The following is a 20,001-nucleotide window of genomic DNA, read 5'->3' as shown; positions in this document are numbered from 1 at the left end:
GTTCATTTTATTTGTTTGTTTGTTCAGTAAAAACCCAAACATTTGTTGAATTTATTTTATTTCCTCGCGTCACACCTTAATGACGTCAGCGCGCGGTATTTTTCCCTTTGCGGTTTGTTCCTTCTCTCTCGCCATAGTAAGACACCCACATCCGCTTGTTCTGACCCACTGGAGGTAGCGTCACAGTGCTGTTAGCCAATCAGAGGTAACACGTTTACATGTCATGAATATTAATGATAAGACCCGCCCCCACCCTCTACCCTTCCCCGCCTCCTGCTTCTCATTAGCAAAACGACGCATTGGGAAAAGCGCTGAAATGGGGCTTTCTCCCAGGAGGCTATATCTACGTGCCGAGGGTTCATTTCGAGAAAGGCTGCGGATATAACATCCGGAAACCTCCACGAGCCCGTTTAAAGCATCAACAAACCACCATGCCATGGGACCTTTAAGGAAATTCCTAAGGCAATAAGTAAAAAGTTTACTTGTCCACTGCAAAAAATGATAGCAAGTGAAAATATCTTGAAAACAGTTGAAATGATCTAGCATTTCCTATTAGAAGAAACCAATTCTGAGATTATTAAACCTAGTTCTAGATTTGTCTGTGAAGATTCTCAGTCATCCAGGTCATAGTAAACTGTGGGTGGTAAAAGAGAGCAACTGGACTTGCTTTAAGATTCTTGAAGATGTTTCACCTCTCATCCAAAAGGCTTATTCAGTTCTGTCTGACTAATAGGGAGTATCAGGTATTTATCCTCTCATGGATGAAAAGCAATCCTAAGGTGTCGTTGAGTCATCCTGTTGGTGTGGGTCACTGGGGGCTGGGTGTGAACAGCCTGGAGAGTCGTTGGGGTGATCAGTGAATTGTTGGTTCTCTCTGTCCTCCTGTGAATCACTGAAAACAGCTGGGTTTTGGTGTGCATTCAATTGTCTGGGAAGTGTGCCAAGGACTGCATTGTAGGTGGCTGATAAATGATGTCTTAGAGGCTGTCCACACGGCAACAGATTCAGGTGAATCTGATAAAATTGTTTATCGTTTCGGCCTGGCGTCCACACGGCACCGGCGTTTTGGGTGCCCCAAAATGAGAACGGGTTCCAGAGTGGAAAGATCTGGCAACGGCACCGTTGCGAAGTCATCTGGATGAGTAGAACAGATTTGTTTACGATGACGTCACAACCACATGACTAGAACAAGCAGCACTCTCGCTGTTTTGTATGAACCACTGCATTGCATTCACTTTTGTATACAGCTTTTCTTTTAAATAAACAAGTAACTGAACCATTTCTTGAATTTCTTTTTTTATTGGATAAGACTGCTTTTCAAAATGTTCACACACAATAAGAAAATTAAGTTATATAAAACTATGCACACTAATAAAACTAATTTGTACACACAGAAGGCACGATTTCCTCGCGTAGTCGCAGCCATCTTCTTGTTGTTGTTGTGTGTTTGTTCCTGTGAGTGCTTCACACCGGGTAGAAGAAGGGGTTTATGCGCATGTGTCCTACTTCTTCTATTGTTCTGGTGTCTCCGATGGGACCGTCTTACAGTGCACATAGAGGTGTGGCATGTGTATTGCATCGTTTTCAGCAAGCGTTGCATTGCCATATGTACCTGATATTTTACTGATCCATTGCCCATGTGGACGCGATATATTTTTTTTCATAAAATCTCGTTGCCGTTGTCGTGTGGATGTAGCCTTAGACCACCACCTCTGTTCAGTGATGGCTGTTCCAGGTTGACAAAAATGGCTTCCTTAACTCCTCGCTCATACCACCGATCCTCTCTGGCTAAAATGCATACGTTGCAATCCTGAAATGAGTGCCCTTTGTTGTTAAGATGAAGATAGACAGCAGAGTCCTGGCCTGAGGAACTGGCTCTCCTGTGTTGAGCCATGTGCCTGTGAAGTGGTTGTTTTGGTTGCCCAATATAAAAGTCCATGCATTCCTCACTGCACTGAATTGTATACACTACGTTGTCCTGTTTGTGTCTGGCTATTCTGTCCTTAGGGTGGACCAGTTTCTGCTTCACGGTGGTACTGGGTCTGAAATGTCCTGGAATGTTGTGTTTGTAGAAGATCCTCCTGAGTTTCTCAGATAGACCAGAAATGTAGGGAATGACAATGTTCTTGTGTTTGTTCCTGTTATCCTCCTTGTCTGTTATGTTCCTTTTTCTGCTCTTGAAGAAAGCCCAGTTAGGATACCCGCAGTCCTGAAGTGCTTTCTTGATGTGATTCTGCTCCTTCTCTTTTCCCTCTACCATTGTAGGAATGTTCTGAGCCCTGTGTTGCAAGGTCCTAATGACCCCCAATTTGTGTTCCAGTGGGTGGTGTGAGTCGAAGAGTAGGTACTGGTCTGTGTGTGGGGGTTTCCGGTAGACCTGGATGCTAAGGCTTTTGTCTTGTCTAATGTGTACATCACAATCCAAGAAGGCTAGATTATTCCCACTGATGTCCTCCTGAGTGAAACTGATGTTGATATTCATTACATTGATGTGCTTAGAGAAGGCTTCCACCTCATGGGTTTTGATAGTTCTAGATTGCAACCAACTTATTTTAAGATGTCTTATCAAGTAAAAATATCTGTCCATGCAGCAAGATAATTTCACTACTATTCAGTAATTTTCTCCTCAAATTCAGTTTTCAATTTTTTGCAGTGTGTAAATTCATGCAATTACAAGATACAGGGTACGAGAGTAGAAGACAGAAAACATGAAGACCCAGTGAGATGCTTTCGCAATGACAGGTGACTTCATGGATAATAGAAATTATAACAGAAATAGAAACATAGAAAATAAGCAAATTCACTCCTCACGTCTTTAGAGACTTAGACACATCCTTTAAGCACTTTCTCTGGTGAGTTATAGAGGTAGTAAAGCTGTTCTGGAGCTTGGAGACTTCATCCAGTTTCTGCATATAAAGTTGATGTGTCTCCTGAGAGCAAGAGAATTAAACATTTTAATTAATAAAACAGATATGTTAGTTTTGAATCCTTATTTTCATTAAAAAGTTAAGGCAATTACTGTATGGCCCTGGTCATGCTATTGGTCTCATTTATGTTGCGCAAGGGGTAAAATTGAAACATCCTTGTATGTACCCAGTACCACACTTTTTGATTTCCTAATACCCTAAAGTTAACAAATCGTAGGGAGGGAGAGCTTCACAGGGCCTAGTGCACATTATCCAGGCATGTGAATGAAGCAACAAGAAGGCTCTTCTGCTTCAACTAAGAAGGTGGTGCAAACTCAGTGTTTCTAAAATTCACTTTACTGAGGCTTGTCAATGATCCAAGCAAGGTAAACACAATTTTTTTGTGGCAAAACTTGAAAATTTCAGCAGAATCAGAACACTGGTTACAGAGGGAATTGAAATTCTGTATGTGACATAAATGTTTACGGAAAATAGTCGAATGAACTTTGGCCAAATGGCACATCTTTAAATTCTCAGTGTTTCACAAACCTGTGTATTACACCTACATATGTTAGACTCCGCCTTCTCAGAGAGTATTTTGAATGACTCCAGTTCTTACCTGTTGAGACACAGCAGCCTACTAGAAATAACTTAGTTGTTTATGGAAAATGTCACATATGGAACCATGGGTTTGCATTGCATCTGGTGAGACTGACATTCAACATGCAGCTTGAATCTTACTACACATTTAAACTATCAACTGTTAGTAGTCCAACCAACAAGAAATTTAGAGACTATGCCAAACAGGCAAAAACTATGAACAGTTCCTATCTGGTCCAATATCTGCATACAACATGGCATATGGTCAAATGGGAGGATTTGGGTGACTGTGGTCAGATCAGAAAAAAAAACATGATGCTACCCAAGCTAGTCCTATATGAACACGATTAGGACATGTTGTGCTTTTGGTGATAAATATCTAACATGATCTAATAGGAGCTTAGCCATGATATTTTTTTGAGTGGGACCAGTAGTGTGACCAGGGCTGTATGAACCAGACAAAGTGTGCCCTGTGTGAAGAAACTTAAAATAGTACTGGGTGATTCATGAAAAATTCTCTCCTTTAAGTGAACTGGGCGAATTGTTTTACAAGCACAAACATGCTATATTTCCATTTTATCTACATACAAAACATGGTTCATCTGAAAAACCAAAATACTCCTAATTAAACTTAACTCTAATGTTTATCTAGAATCCCTTTCCATTTTTAAATGCATTTTTTACATGATAAAAATGTATATAGAGCATTATACATCAGGCCCCATATTACTCTGATGCTACTCCTACAGTGTGTGATGTCCTCAGAGTGCCCTAGAACCAGTAAAAGTTCCAGCTTATTATTCAGACATTTTCTGCAAATTACTATTAATTATTCAGTATCTACAGTGAAAATTAACAGGTAAAGTATGTCATAATGAGTGTAAGCAAAGCATGTTTGTGCCAACCAGTGGGTTCTGAAAGTTTAGGGGTTAATTAGAGGCCAAATGCATATTTGTGTATTCATATTTTCATTTGAGTCATGAATCAAATGCATTAATCTACAAAATAAAGGGATGATTCTTGGTCCTTTTAATTTCTTATCACTTGGAAGTGTGAAATTAACTTGAATTAAACTCATTACAGATCTAATGATTCATGTTTACACGTGATTCTTTTATTCTATAACAAGGATGAGTTGAGCCAAAATCCAGAGCATGGAGTGGGCATGGACTCAGGGGGGATAAGTGTGTTTAATATACTGTTTTAATGTTCAGGGTTGTTTATTACTGTTGGTATAAGTTGTTGTGTAGCACCCTCAGACCTAGTGTTGCCACCTGTCCCGGTTTTTCCTGATTGTCCCGGATTTCCATGGTCTGTCCCGGAAAAAAATAATAAAAATCCGGGACACTGAATGTCCCGTTTTTTTGTACATGATGGGCAAAATGTGTATTTCAACTTGCGAGCCAGCTGAGAACCAGTTTGCTTTTCCATGGCTCGCCGTGCTAAGCGGAGCCACGTCATTTCGTTACTGAATGCGTCATTATGTCGCTGTATACGTCAGTTACGTCACTACGTTTGCATAAACCTTGGCGCGAATATCAAAGCAAAAACAACATGGAAGAAGCAGCAGCAACAACAACAACAACAATAATAATAATAATGGATGACTTCGCGTTTGTACAGCTGCTGCTTCTCGTCGCTTAAAAATGGCGATCTTTTGCGGTCTTGTTATTGTTGTTGGTCTTAACAATTCCACCCCCACTGATGTAAGAGGTTCTTTCCTCTGGCCCAGCAGAGAGTTGGTGCTAGCTTGGAACCGGTTTTTCTGGCCCCAGAGCCAGCTCTTTGTCAGTGGAAACAGAAAACCTGATTCCAAACTAAGCACTGGCCCCGAACCAGCCCTGGAACTGCTTTGGTGGATAAGGGGCAATGGAGGATGCTTGGACTGATAAAAGAAACAGACTCTCTGTTGCAATGGTGAAGGCTGAGCTTCAAGTCAGGCTAAACTTTCAGTTGTCCTGTACTGAGTTCAAGACATTCATTGAAAATCAGCCAGGACTCATAGCAGCAGCAAAGAAAAACACGAAATATAAATGGAAGATTAGGTAAGGTTTTGGTGAATTAAATGAAATAGTGTAGTGTAGTACATACTCCTGTATGTACTGTATGTGCCCAGTTATATCAGTTACATGTCCTCCTATGTATTTGTTTAGCCAAGAGCAGCAGAGGCACAAGCAAAGCACACACCACACTCTAAGCAATCAGGTAAGCTGTTTGACACTACACCTTACATTGTTACATTCAGGTATTCTTAGATACAATGAAAAATTAGATTATTTATTTTTATTCCACATAAGCAAACAAACAGAACTTAATTATGTATTCCCCTTTTACCTGTGCCCACTACTGCCCCCAGGTGTCCACAACCAAAAACTGTTGGAAATAAACCAAAATAATGAAGACCTGCTATATTATGTAAAGCAATTAACTAAACAAATAACTAGCAAAAGCATCATTTTTACTAATTAGAGCAATACAATTTCAGCGTAGAAGGGTGATTTTTGTCTTGGGTTAGATGTGCGAAGGGCGCTGTTGCTTACAAGCAAAAAGGTCGATTGGATGGTCGAAATGTCCAGGATTTTTGTCAGACACAGGTGGCAACCCTACTCAGACCACCAGGGTGCCTCACGGTTCTTAAAATAGATTATGCACAAAACCACACCTCTATCGTTTGCCAAAGAGGTTTATGTATCATGCTGTAGCAGGGGCACCCTTATGATGTGAAAATAATAAGTAAATAACTGTGGCAATGGCGGCGTGGCCAAGCAGCAGTTTGTGAATGGAGGGCGAGGTCAGGGAAGGCAAGTGGCTAAGTCATTACACCTGGTGTCAATTAACGTGGGTGTGTGTGTGTTTGATACAGGGAGGGGGAAAAGCAGAGAGGAGCTGATTCCCGACCAGAATGCATGTGTGTGTGCGTGTAGAAGTATATGAGGCTGAAAAAAATATATATAAAATCTTAAAAAATAAAATTTGAACGAACTTCAGTTCCTACCTGCTGTGCTTCTGTGCTCCACCCACGTCAGGGATTCACTACAGTGGTGCCAAAACCCGTGACGTGAGTACAGAAGGGAACCACTTCATGGAGTCCTTCCCAATTATGGAGCTCGTCCATGCCCTCGCTGCTGCCCAGCAGAACCAGCATCAAGCGCTGACTGCCCTCCGGAAGGACCAAGAACAATCCTTTGAAGCCTTGATGCTGGTGCAACGGGAAGATCGCCAGGTGTTCCGGCATCTGCTGGCGTTGGCAGGGGCGTCCAACATTACCACCATGGACTCCCCTCATGTCACCCTCACGAAAATGAGCCCGCATGACGAGCCCGAAGCCTTCATTGCTCTCTTCAAGCAAGCGGCCCAAGCGTGGGGGTGGCCAATCGAGCAGCGCATGGCTTGCCTCCTCCTGCTCCTGACAGGTGAGGCACAGCTTGCAGCGCAGCAGCTCCCTGCCGACAGCTGGCTCAACTATGCCGACCTCAAGAGGGCCATTTTGCAGCTGGTCAGCCACTCCCTGGAACAATATCGCCAGCGGTTTCAGAAGCTGACACTGGAGGAGGTCGGCCGACCATTCGCATTTGGCCAACAACTCCGGGACTCCTGCCGGCAGTGGCTGAAGGCAGAAGACGGAGACACTGACAGGATCATCGACCTGGTGGCACTGGAACAGTTCATCTCTTGGCTTCCAGAAGGAACAGCGGAATGGGTCCAGTGTCACTGTCCAATGTCACTCCATCTGGCAGTGGTTCTGATGACAGGTGGTCGAGGAGAAGGCGCCTCTCCTTGTTTCTCTTCTCTCCCCTCTCTGTCTCCTCTCCCTCTCTCTCTCGCCCCATTCCCTCACCGTGGAGGCAGGGGCCAACTCCTCCCCAGCCGGCCCATCGCACCCGTGGTGTCCTCCCGTCTCCCTCTTACATGTCTGTGTCCTTCCCCCCTCAGGTGAGTGACGCCTGTAACACCAGTGCAGAGGGAAAGCCTGGGCTGGTATGCTGGCATGGTGGGGAGCCGGAGCATCTCCAGAATCAGGGTTCCGCAAGGGAGGTGGAGGCTATGATCCAGATCCCTGATGCGCCATAGACCGCCCCGATCGGGCTGGAACGTATCGCATACCGGTAAGTGTTTCAGGGGATACATATCACACTTTGGTGGATTCTGGTTGTAATCAGACCTCAATTCACCAACGCCTGGTGCAAGGTGAGGCATTGGGGATGTTCACAATTTGTTTCACAAAGTGTCCGTACATATTCTATTCCAGGGCCAAATGCATAGGAGTAAAGGCGGCAGTTAATCCTCGTCTCACCCACTCGTTGATTTTGGGTACTGATTGGCCAGGGTTTAAAAAGTTGATGGAATATTTAACCCATAGTGGGTTCTACACTAGTAGGTCACAGGAAGATCCCAGTGTGGTGCTGACTGGAGAAGCTGTCACAGAGCTGTCTACGTCAGCACCGCATCAGAGTGAGGAGCAGCCCACTCCTCCTCCTTCTCTCAGGGATTCCCTTGAGGATTTCCTGTTAGAGCAGTCACGAGACGAGACTCTGCAGCATGCGTTTGACCAAGTGAGAGTAATCGACGGTCAAACTCTCCAGCCAAGCGTGGCACTGGCCTTCCCTTATTTTGCCATTATTAAAGATAGATTGTACCAAGTGACGCAGGACTCTCAAACTGGGGAATGAAAAACCCAATTATTAATCCCAAAGAGCCACAGGGAACTCGTATTCCATGCAGCTCACTTTAATCCCATGGCTGGACACTTAAGGCAAGATAAAACACTAGCCCGAATAATGGCCTGGTTCTATTGGCCAGGGATTTTGCCCCCTCTCCCTTTAATCGAGACCCCGTTGGAGCAAATTGGGATGGATCTCGTCGGGCCATTAGATCGGTTGGCACGAGGATATCACTTTATTTTAGTTCTGGTGGACTATGCAATGCGATATCCGGAAGCAGTGCCTCTCTGCAATATCTCAACAAGCAGTATTGCGGAAGCGCTCTTCCGCTTTATCTCTCGGGTCGGGATTCCAAAAGAAATCCTGACAGACCAAGGCACTTCGTTTATGTCATGCACACTGTGCGAGCTGTATGGGTTACTGGGGATTAAGCCTATCTGCACCAGTGTCTATCACCCACAAACGGATGGCTTAGTGGAGCGCTTTAACCAAACACTCAAAACCCTAATCTGGAAATTCTTAAGTGAAGATGTACATAATTGGGATAAGTGGCTCGAGCCCCTGCTATTTGTAGTACGAGAGGTTCCGCAAGCCTCCACTGGGTTTTCTCCATTTGAATTATTATACGGGCGTAAGCTGCATGGCATTCTGGACATGCTATGAGAAAATTGGGAGGAGGGACCGTCACCTCGCAAAAACAAAATTCAGTACATTCTTGACCTGCATGCAAAACTCCACACCCTCATGCACCTAACCCAGGAGAGTTTGCAGCAGGCACAAAAACGTCAAATCTGGCTGTATGACAGGGGCACGCGCCTTAGAGAGTTCACGCCGGGAGAAAAAGTGCTCATATTATTGCCCACATCAAACTCTAAATTAATCGCCAAGTGGCAAGGGCCCTTCGAGGTCACACAGTGAGTCGGGGACATCGACTATGAGGTGAGGCGAACAGATAGGGGTGGGGCATTGCAAATCTACCACCTCAACCTTTTAAAACACTGGAATGAGGGTGGTCCCCATAGTGTTGGCATCGGTAGTCCCGGAGAAGTCGGAGCTGGGGCCGGATGTGAAAAAGATAACATCTTGAACCACTCCGGTCCCTTGTGGAGACCACCTCTCACCGGCCCAACTCACGGAGGTGGCCAAGTTGCAAAAGGAATTTTCAGATGTGTTCTCGCCCCTTCCTGGTTGTACCCACCTCACAGAAGACCACATCGAAATGCCCCCAGGGTTGGTAGTGCGTAGCCGCCCTTACCACTTGCCCGAACACAAGAAAAAGGTGGTTTGGGACAAATTCAGGGTGGCACAGTGGTGTAGTGGTTAGCGCTGTCGCCTCATAGCAAGAAGGTCCGGGTTCGAGCCCCGTGACCAGCGAGGGCCTTTCTGTGTGGAGTTTGCATGTTCTCCCCGTGTCCGCGTGGGTTTCCTCTGGTGCTCCGGTTTCCCCCACAGTCCAAGGACATGCAGGTTAGGTTAACTGGTGACTCTAAATTGACCGTAGGTGTGAGTGTGAATGGTTGTCTGTGTCTATGTATCAGCCCTGTGATGACCTGTCGACTTGTCCAGGGTGTACCCCGCCTTTCGCCTGTAGTCAGCTGGGATAGGCTCCAGCTTGCCTGCGACCCTGGATAAAGCAGCTAGAGATAATGAGAGAGAGAGAGAGAGAGAGAGGGACGAACTCAAGGCCATGCTCGAAATGGGCATAATCGAGGAGATCGAGGAGTCCCACAGTGACTGGAGCAGCCCAGTGGTCCTGGTTCCCAAGACCGACAGGTCGGTCTGGTTCTGTGTGGACTATAGAAAGGCCAATGCGGTGTCTAAATTTGACGCATACCCAATGCCTCGCATTGATGAGTTGCTTGATCGGTTAGGCGCTGCTCGCTTTTATTCGACACTAGATCTAACAAAGGGATATTGGCAGATCCCCTTGACTCTTCTATCCCGAGAGAAAATGGCCTTTTCCACACCGTTTGGATTACACCAATTTGTCATGCTCCCTTTTGGGTTATTTGGGGCACCCACTACATTCCAGCGGCTTATGGACAGGGTCCTCCAACCTCGCGCTGCCTACGCAGCTGCATATCTAGATGATATAATAATCTACAGCCATGATTGGCTGCGGCACTTGGAACATGTGAGGGCTGTTCTAAAGTCACTGAGGTGTGTGGGCCTCACAGCTAACCCGAAAAAATGTGCAATTGGGTGGGTGAAAGTACGGTATCTGGGGTTCCACTTGGGTCATGGGCAGGTGCATCCCCAAATTAACAAGACTGCATTGATTGCGGCCTGCCTGAGGCCCAAGACCAAAAAGGAGGTGAGACTGTTCCTGGGGCTGGCTGGTTATTACCATAGGTTTATACCTAATTTTTCAGATGTCAGCAGCCCATTAACCGACCTCACTAAAAAGGGGGCTCCAGATCCGGTCCAGTGGAGCAGTGCCAACAGGCTTTCTCTGAGGTAAAAGCTGCACTGTGTGGGGGGCCACTTTTGAACTCCCCTGACTTCTCTCTCCACTTTATTTTGCAGACTGACGCATCGGACAGAAGGCTGGGGGCCGTTCTGTCCCAGAAGGTGGAGGGTGAGGAGCACCCCTTCCTGGACATCAGCCGTAAACTCTCGATGCGTGAAAGCAAGTACAGCACCATCGAGAGTGTCTTGCCATCAAGTGGGCGGTCCTCGCCCTCCGATACTACCTGCTGGGGCGCCCTTTCACTCTCTGTTTGGACCACGCCCCACTCCAGTGGCTTCACCGCATGAAGGATGCCAATGCGCTGATCACCCGTTGGCATCTCGCCCTCCAGCCATTTAAGTTCAAGATGGTCCATGGGCCAGGGGCGCAGATGGTGGTGGCAGACTTCCTGTCCCGTCGGGGGGGGGGGGGGATTCTGGTTCAGGCCAGACAGCTCCCCGGCCTGAGTCGGACGGTGGGGGTATGTGGCAACAGGGGCGTGGCCAAGCAGCAGTTTGTGAATGGAGGGCTGAGTCAAGGAAGGTAAGTGGCTGAGTCATTACACCTTGTCTCAATTAATGTGTGTGTGTTACAGAGATGCAGCAGAGAAGAGCTGACTCCTGACCAGAATGTGTGTGTGTGTGGGAGTGAGTAAGGCTGAAAAGCTACATATATCTCTTAAAAAATAAAATTTGAACGAACTTCAGTTCCCGCCTGCCGTGCTTCTGTGCTCTGCCCACATCAGGAATTCACTACAATAACATAACTAATGAAAATGTTTATATCTATCTGGTGAAGAAAAACACAAAAAGGAAAAAGCAATTGTAGGAAATTAATGCAAATTAAGTGGATTTAGACAGTGTTACTGTTTTTTTTTCTTTACTTCTGCTGGCCAAATCCGGGCTGCAGCTTTATGTCATTCAGCCCATGTCAACTTAGAAAAAATTGTAGTGAAATGGCCCATATGGGGGGTGGCCTGGTGGTGTAGTGGTTGGCACTGTTGCCTCACAGCAAGAAAGTCCAGGGCTCGAGCCTAGCGGCCAACGAGGGCTTTTCTGTGTGGAGTTTAAATGTTCTATCCATGTCTGCATGGGTTTGCTCCGGACTTGTCCAGGGTGTACACTGCCTCTTGCCCATAGTCAGCTGGGATAGGCTCCAGCTTGCCTGTGACCCTGCACAGGATAAGTCTCATCTCATCTCATTATCTCTAGCCACTTTATCCTGTTCTACAGGGTCGCAGGCAAGCTGGATCCTATCCCAGCTGACTACGGGCGAAAGGCGGAGTACACCCTGGACAAGTCGCCAGGTCATCACAGGGCTGACACATAGACACAGACAACCATTCACACTCACACCTACGGTCAATTTAGAATCACCAGTTAACCTAACCTGCATGTCATTGGACTGTGGGGGAAACCGGAGCACCCAGAGGAAACCCACGCAGACATGGGGAGAACATGCAAACTCTGCACAGAAAGGCCCTCGCCGGCCACGGGACTCGAACCCGGACCTTCTTGCTGTGAGGCGACAGCGCTAACCACTACACCACCGTGCCGCCCCACAGGATAAGTGACTACAGATAATGGATGAATGGCCCATATGACACTACTGCTCAATATTTTCTGACTCTCCAGAAGATCTATAACATATGCACCATCATTGTACAGTGTGCACAAACACATCTCAGTGTTTAACTAAAAGCAATGAACAGCAGCCTTTTTTCTCATCTGAAGAAAACCACCATATATGTATACAGTTCCTACTGCAGCTAGCTTGACCGCAGTCTGAATGTGGGCTGTGAGTTGTGGGCTGTGCCTGATATAAGTCACAGTCACATATAAAAATGAGCTGTGTGTTGTGCTGGCAGTGGTGTAATCAGAAAATCATTTTGGTGGGATGAGGAAATATACATTCAAAATAAAATTAAAAATAACAATCACAATGGTTTTCCTGATGTGTACAATTAAATTGTTAAGGGTGACATGTCTAGTGACATGTCTGGTGGAACAATTCAACCAGATCCAGAAAAGGATGCTTCACTGGGTGGTAGATGAAGAGGGGCAAGACTGGGACCTACTCTTGCCCTATGTCCTCATCACCATTTGAGAATCTCCCAAAGGATCCTCTGGGTTCAACCACTTTGAGCTCCTGTCCAGCAGGATGCCTCGGGGCTAGTTTGATGTTGCCAGAGAGGCCTGGGAAGAGCAGCCATCACCATACAGGTCAGTATTTGAGTATGTCCAAGATATACAGGCCTGGATTAATAAGGTCATGACCATTTTGCACTTACAAGTGGCCCTGGCTGAGCAACACCACATCTACAACCGCCTAGCCTAGGGAATTCAATCCTGGTGACTGTGTGTTCCTGTTCCTCCCCAGTGTTAACTGCAAATTCCTGGTACTTTGACAAGGTCCCTACATCATGGAGGAAAGTGTAGGGCCATTCATCTACTACCTGCAGCAGCCCGGTAAGCATGCACCTACACAACGTTACCAGATAAACTTGAAACATTGGGTTGAACACCATCCTGCTGACACAGCAGCCTCTCTCCCTCTATCCAGGTCAGTGGAGTGGGTCCACATCAAGGAGGACCTAAATCCCACCTAGTGACAAGATTGCCGGGAGCTGGAGGACAATTTAGGGACATGTTCTTGGCAACACCTGAGTGTACTCACCTCATTCAACACAACATAATGACCCCTCTTCACACTGTCACCCAACTATGGTCCTACCAGGTCCCAGGGCCCCCTGCCAGACTATTGAGGAGGAAGTGACATGGATACTCCAGGAATGAGTTATAGAAGAATCCATCAGCTCTGGTCCAGCCCCTTCATTGTAGTACCCAAGCCCAAAGGAAGTCTTTGGCTCTGCAACAACTTGAGGAAACTGAATGCCTCATACTCCCTGCCACAAGTGGATGACCTCATTGAAAGGCTGGGGAGACCCTGTTTCATTTCCACATTGGACCTGATGAAGGGCTGCTGGCAGGTGTCTCTCACACCCAATGCTATACCAAAGACCACCTTTAGCACCACCAGTGGCCAATGGCAGTAGAGGGTTCTCCACTTTGGCCTCCACAGGGTCCCAGCAACTTTCAAAAGGCTCATGGAAGTCATCTTGCAGTTCCACTGCCAGTATGCAGCTGCCTGAATATACAGTGTTTTGCAAAAGTATTCATTCCCCTTGGTGTTTGTCCTGTTTTGTTGCATTACAAGCTGGAATTAAAATGGATTTTAGGGGGGTTAGCACCATTTGATTTACACAACATGCCTGCAAATTTAAAGATGAAAATTATTGTTTTATTGTGACACAAACAATAATTAAGATGAAAAAATGGAAATCTGGAGTATGCATAGTTATTCACCCCCCAAAAGTCAATACTTTATAGGTTGCTGCAATTACAGCTGCAAGCCTCCTGAGGCATGTCTCTATTAGCTTAGCACATCCAGCCACTAGGATTTTTGCCCATTCCTCAATGCAAAACTGCTCCAACTCCTTCAAGTTAGATGGATTGTGTTGGTGTACAGCAATCATCAAGTTATGCCACAGATTCTCAATTGGATTGAGGTCTGGGCTTTGACTAGGCCATTCCAAGACATTTAAGTGTTTCCCTTTAAACCACTCCAGTGTAGCTTTACTAGTATGCTTAGGGTCACTGTCCTGCTGGAACATAAACTTTCATCCCAGTCTCAAAACTCTGGCTGACTCAAACAGGTTTTCCTCCAGAGTTGCCCTGTATTTAGTGCCATCCATCTTTCCTTCTGTCCTGACCACCTTTCCTGTTCCTGCCAATTAAAAAAAAAATCCCCACAGCATGATGCCGCCACCCCCATGCTTCACTGTAGAAATAGTGTTCCCAGGGTGTTGGGTTTGCGCCACACATGGCATTTCCCATGATGGCCAAAAAGATCAATTTTAGTCTCATGTGACAAGAGAATCTTCTTCCATGGGGAGTCTGCCACATGCTGTTGGGCAAACTCCAAATGTGTTTTCTTAAGCAATGACTTTTTTCTGGCCATTCTTCCATAAAGCCCCGCTCTGTGGAGTGTACTGCTTAAAGTGGTCCTATGGACAGATACTCCCATCTCAGCTGTGGATCTTTGCAGCTCCTTCAGTGTCATCTTTGGTGCCTTTGTTGCATCTCTGATTAATGCCCTCCTTGCCCAGTCTGTGAGTTTTGGCTGGTGGGGCCTTCTCTTGTCAGGTTTGTAGTGGTGCCGTATTCTTTCCATTTTGCTATAATGGATTTAATGGTGCTCCATGGGATATTCAAAGTTTGGGATATTTATGACCCAACCCTGATCTATAATTCTCCACAACTTTGTCTCTGACCTGTTTGGAGGCTCCTTGATTTTCATGTTGCTTGCTTAGTAGTGTTGCAGAGTCAGGGTCCTTCCAGAACAGGTTGATTTATTCAGACATCATGTTGCACTTTGCACAAGGTGGCTCTTAACTAATTATGTGACTTAAGTGAATTGGTTGGACCAGCTCTTATTTAGGGGTTTCATACGAAAGGGGGCGAATACCTATGCACACTCCAGACTTCAGTTTTTTTCATCTTAATTATTGTTTGTGTCACAATAAAAAACAATTTTTGCCTTTAAAAGTTGTAGGCATGTTGTGTAAATCAAATGGTGCTAACCCCCCCCCCCCCAAAAAAAAAAAATCCATTTTAATTCCAGCTTGTAATGCAACAAAACAGGACAAACACCAAGGGGATGAATACTTTTGCAAGACACTGTATGATGTGGTCATTCACTCTCCACCTGGCAAGACCACTTACACCAACTCAGGTATGTGTTGTCCAACCTCTGCAGAGCTGGGCTGACCACCAACCCCTGCAAGTTTCATCTGGGGCTCATGGAGGCACAGTACCTTGGCTATCACATTAGCTGAGGCCTTATGAAACCACAGGAATCTAAGGCAGTAGCTGTCAGAAGTTATCTCTGTTCCATCACCAAACATCAGGTATGCACCTTCTTGGGGTTGGCTGGGTACTACAGACAATTCGCACCCAACTTCTCCTCTTTTGCCTCCCCTCTTTCAGATCTAACCAGGAAAGGTGAGCCAGAGAAGGGTCAGTGGAATGAGGAGACTGATTGGGGCTTCCAGAACAGACTGAACTGAACAACAGTACTGACCAGCTGCCCACTAATAAGAAAGCAGAACTTCAGCCTCCCTTTCCTGGTACACACAGATGCCTCAGAGACAGGCTTGGGAGCTGTTCTTTCTCAGGTCTTTGATGGAGAGGAATACCCCATTATGTTCACCAGCCGTAAGCTGACCCCAGCAGAGTGTTGCTACACTGCCATGGAGTGAGAAGCTTTGGCCATTTAAGTGGACAGTGTAATAACTGCACTACTACCTGGCTGGATGCCACTAAATGCTGGTCACAGACCAAGCGCTGCTCCAATGGATGTCCCAAGCCAAAGATTCCAACAGATGGATCCATTCTCTACAAGACATTCTCATTATGATTTCTCTGTAAAACATCATGCAGATGTCCAGCACAGCAACAGAGACATCCTCTTCAGGAAGTTCGCGCTCCTGGCCCAATCTTCCACCGCTGCAGGCTCAGAACTGTAGGGGTACTGTGGCACTGTGTGTGTGTGTATGTGTGCACATGCCTGTGTGAAGCATTAAAGATAGCTGAAAAGTGAAAATTAAGCAAAATGAAAAGCACTTTGAGTTGTCATAAACCTGTTTCCCATTTCCTCATTTCCCCCAAACAGTGAAAGTGGTATACATGGAAAAGCCCAGGGTGTAAATGACAATCCACTTTGGCTATCAACTTAAGACATTAAGCTGATCAGAAGATTCAGATAATGAAGTTGAGCCATAGTGCACATCATTATTATGAAATCTTACCTGAAGTTGTTGGAAATCTTTTTCCAGGCTCTCCCATTCTTGCAGGACTTCTCTTAATTTGGAAGACATCCAAGCCTTTTTCAAATGACACAGAGATGAAGGCGAAGAACAACCAGGGTAATTTGTATGATTATTTTGGATGAACTGTTAATTTAGATTCATTCCTAAAACTGATTTCCAGCCACAGTAGCTCTGGATTAACCAGCGTCAGTGAATGCAATACATGTGTGTGGAGTCAGTTTATGATGGGGAATGAACTTTGACTGTTACATATCCACTGACCTTTGGGACACTTGTTTCTGGAATACACTACATGTAATAGGTATATTATGTATCTGCTTAAAATTTGACATCAAAAGTGTGTGTTACCCTCATGTATAAAATGGCCTCTAACACCATCAATTGTTCAGTTATGCTGTTTATCTAATAATGAATAATTCTCTCAGTTTAAAGTTTCTGCAACAATACAATCGCATCAGTTGCACAATCTATTGCTCATAATCTACTATGCTATAACATGGGTAAAAGAACAGCTATAAAATCAGTCACACAGGTGAAGATACCAGAATACCTGTGAGATAATGGCACAATCCAGACAAGACAATTTAAGGTCATACACAGGTAAACAATTCACATATCAATGACTGAGCTAAAGTAATGTGCAAACTGCATGGTTTCTTCAAGTGACTAAGCATCCATTTCATGATACACTCAGAGTACTTTATTAGGAATATTATACTAATACTGGGTAGGGCCTTCTTTTGCTCTCAAAACATCCTCAATTCTTTGTGGTATGGATTCCACAAGATGTAGAAAACAAAATCCTCTGAGATTCTGGTCCATGTTGACATGATTGCGTCACACAATTTCTGCAGATTTTTCAAGTGCGCATTCATTCTGAGAATCTCCCGTTCCACAACATCCCAAAAATGTTCTATGAGATTCAGATCCAGTGACTGGGAAGACAGGGGTGATAGCGTTCTGGCGCCGCGCCAGATTTCCGGCGTACCGTGGCTGGGGAAAAAAAAAAAATCTAGTTCGCCCATTGTCCTGTGTCATTCTGAGATGCGCAGATAGACAGTAAAGGGAATTCGCATGATATGGAACTAGTGGGAAAAAAGTGCCAGTTCCATATCATGCGAATTCCCTTTACTGTCTATCTGCGCATCTCAGAATGACACAGGACAATGGGCGAACTAGATTTTTTTTTTTCCCCAGCCACGGTACGCCGGAAATCCGGCGCGGCGCCGGAACGCTATCACCCCTGGGAAGACCATTGAAGAACACTGAACTCATTGTCATGTCCATGCAACCAGTTTGAGACAATTTTTGTTTTGTGTTATATAGTACATCATCATGCTGGAAGTAGCCATAAGATGATGAGTAAATTATGGCCATGAAGAGATGCATGGTCAGCAACAATACTCAAGTAGGCTGTAGCATTCAAGAAATGTTTGCTTGGTATTAACAGGCCCAAATTGTGCCAAGAAAACATTCCCCACAACATTACACCACCCCCATCAGCCTAGACTGTTGACACAAAGCAGGTTGGGTTCATGGATTCATGCTGTTGGGCCAAATTCTGATCCTACCATCGTGTGCCTCGGCAGAAATCCAGGTTCTTCAGACCAGGCTACATTTTTCCATTCTTCAACTGTCCAGTTCTGCAGCCTCAGTTCTCTGTTCTTGGCTGAAATTGGAACGTGATGTAGTCTTCTGTATTTGTAGCTCATCAACCTCAAGATTCAAAGTGTTGTGCATTCTGAGATGTTTTTCTGCTCACCACAATTGTGCAGAGTGTTTATTTGAATTACTGTAGCTTCTCTGTCAGCTCAAACCAGTCTGGCCATTCTCCATTGACCTCTCTCATCAACAAGGTGTCTCCATCCACAGATCTGCCACTCACTGGATGTTTTTTTCTTTATTGCACCATTGTGAATAAACTTCATAGACTGTTACATGTGAAAATCCCAGGAGATCAGTAGTTATAGAAATACTCAGTCTATCTGGCACCAAATATCATACCACAATCAAAGTCACTAAGATCACATTTTTTTTCCCCATTCTGATATTTGATGTGAACATTACCTGAATAGTAGAATGAGTAGGTGTATACATGTTCCTAATAAAGTGCTTTATAACTGTATACTGGACCGAAGATGTTTAAAATTTGAGGGAGGGTGCAGTCTGGCACGGGATTGTCTGAGCAGGATGTTACAAAAGACCTAGACAGGCAGCTCGCAAAGCTGAATGGCAAGATCAGTGAGAGGTCCAAAATGTCTTTAGCTGGGATTTAAGATTGCTCTTTAGGATGTTTGCCCTCACAGTCCACCAGGTATTACACGGTGTTACCCCACTGCTTGGAGTTGAGGAGCTCCTTGATACTGTATGCAGATGTTCCCTTAAATTCCAATGGGAGAGAAGGTTCAGCTCTACTTGCAGTTTCAGAAACATTGGTGTAATTTTGTATTATGATGGTAATTAAGTAACTGGTAATCTATAAGAGATGGAGTTGATCTGTTTTACATTTACAGTGGTGCTTGAAAGTTTGTGAACCCTTTAGGATTTTCTATATTTCTGCATAAATATGGCATAAAACATCATCAGATTTTCACACAAGTCCTAAAAGTAGATAAAGAGAACCCAGTTAAACAAATGAGACAAAAATATTATACTTGGTCATTTATTTATTGAGGAAAGTGATTCAATATTACATATCTGTCAGTGGCAAAAGTATGTGAACCTCTAGGATTAGCAGTTAATTTGAAGGTGAAATTAGAGTCAGGTGTTTTCAATCAATGGGATGACAATCAGGTGTGAGTGGGCACCCTGTTTTATTTAAAAAACAGGGATCTTTTAAAGTCTGATCTTCAAAGAACATGTTTGTGGAAGTGTATCATGGCATGAACAAAGGAGATTTCTGAGGACCTCAGAAAAAGCGTTGTTGATGCTCATCAGGCTGGAAAAGGTTACAAAATCATCTCTAAAGAGTTTGGACTCCACCAATCCACACTCAGACAGATTGTGAACAAGTAGAGGAAATTCAAGACTGTTGTTACCCTCCCCAGGAGTGGTCGACCAACAAAGATCACTCCAAGAGTAAGGCGTGTAATAGTCGGCGAGGTCACAAAGGACCCCAGAGTAACTTCTAAGCAACTGAAGGCCTCTCTCACATTGGCTAATGTTACTGTTCATGAGTCCACCATCAGGAGAACACTGAACAACAATGGTGTGCATGGTAGGGTTGCAAGGAGAAAGCCACTGCTCTCCAAAGAGAACATTGCTGCTCATCTGTAGTTTGCTAAAGATCACGTGGACAAGCCAGAAAGCTATTGGAAAAATGTTTTGTGGATGGATGAAACCAAAATAGAACTTTTTGGTTTAAATGAGAAGTGTTATGTTTGGAGAAAGGAAAACACTGCATTCCAGCATAAGAACCTTATCCCATCTGTGAAACATGGTGGTGGTAATATCATGGTTTGGGCCTGTTTTGATGCATCTGGGCCAGGACAGCTT

The 20,001-nt window shown here is 44.9% G+C and overlaps 1 protein-coding gene across 1 annotated transcript in view; it reads right to left on the bottom strand.

Annotated features, from left to right (window-relative positions):
- tmem120ab (transmembrane protein 120Ab) overlaps positions 1 to 16,554 on the bottom strand; it is a 37,928-nt gene extending 21,374 nt beyond the window's left edge. The window contains exons 1-2 of the mRNA XM_060898011.1: positions 16,486 to 16,554; positions 2,812 to 2,930 (exon numbers count right to left, since the gene is read on the bottom strand). Of these exons, the coding sequence (XP_060753994.1) occupies positions 2,812 to 2,930; positions 16,486 to 16,554 (188 nt within the window). The remainder of the gene's footprint in view (positions 1 to 2,811; positions 2,931 to 16,485) is intronic.
- Positions 16,555 to 20,001: the final 3,447 nt, after the last annotated feature.

This window comes from Neoarius graeffei, chromosome 17 (assembly GCF_027579695.1).
Source record: "Neoarius graeffei isolate fNeoGra1 chromosome 17, fNeoGra1.pri, whole genome shotgun sequence".
In the NCBI taxonomy this organism is placed as follows: domain Eukaryota; kingdom Metazoa; phylum Chordata; class Actinopteri; order Siluriformes; family Ariidae; genus Neoarius; species Neoarius graeffei.
This window is presented reverse-complemented; position numbering and strand designations above follow the sequence as displayed.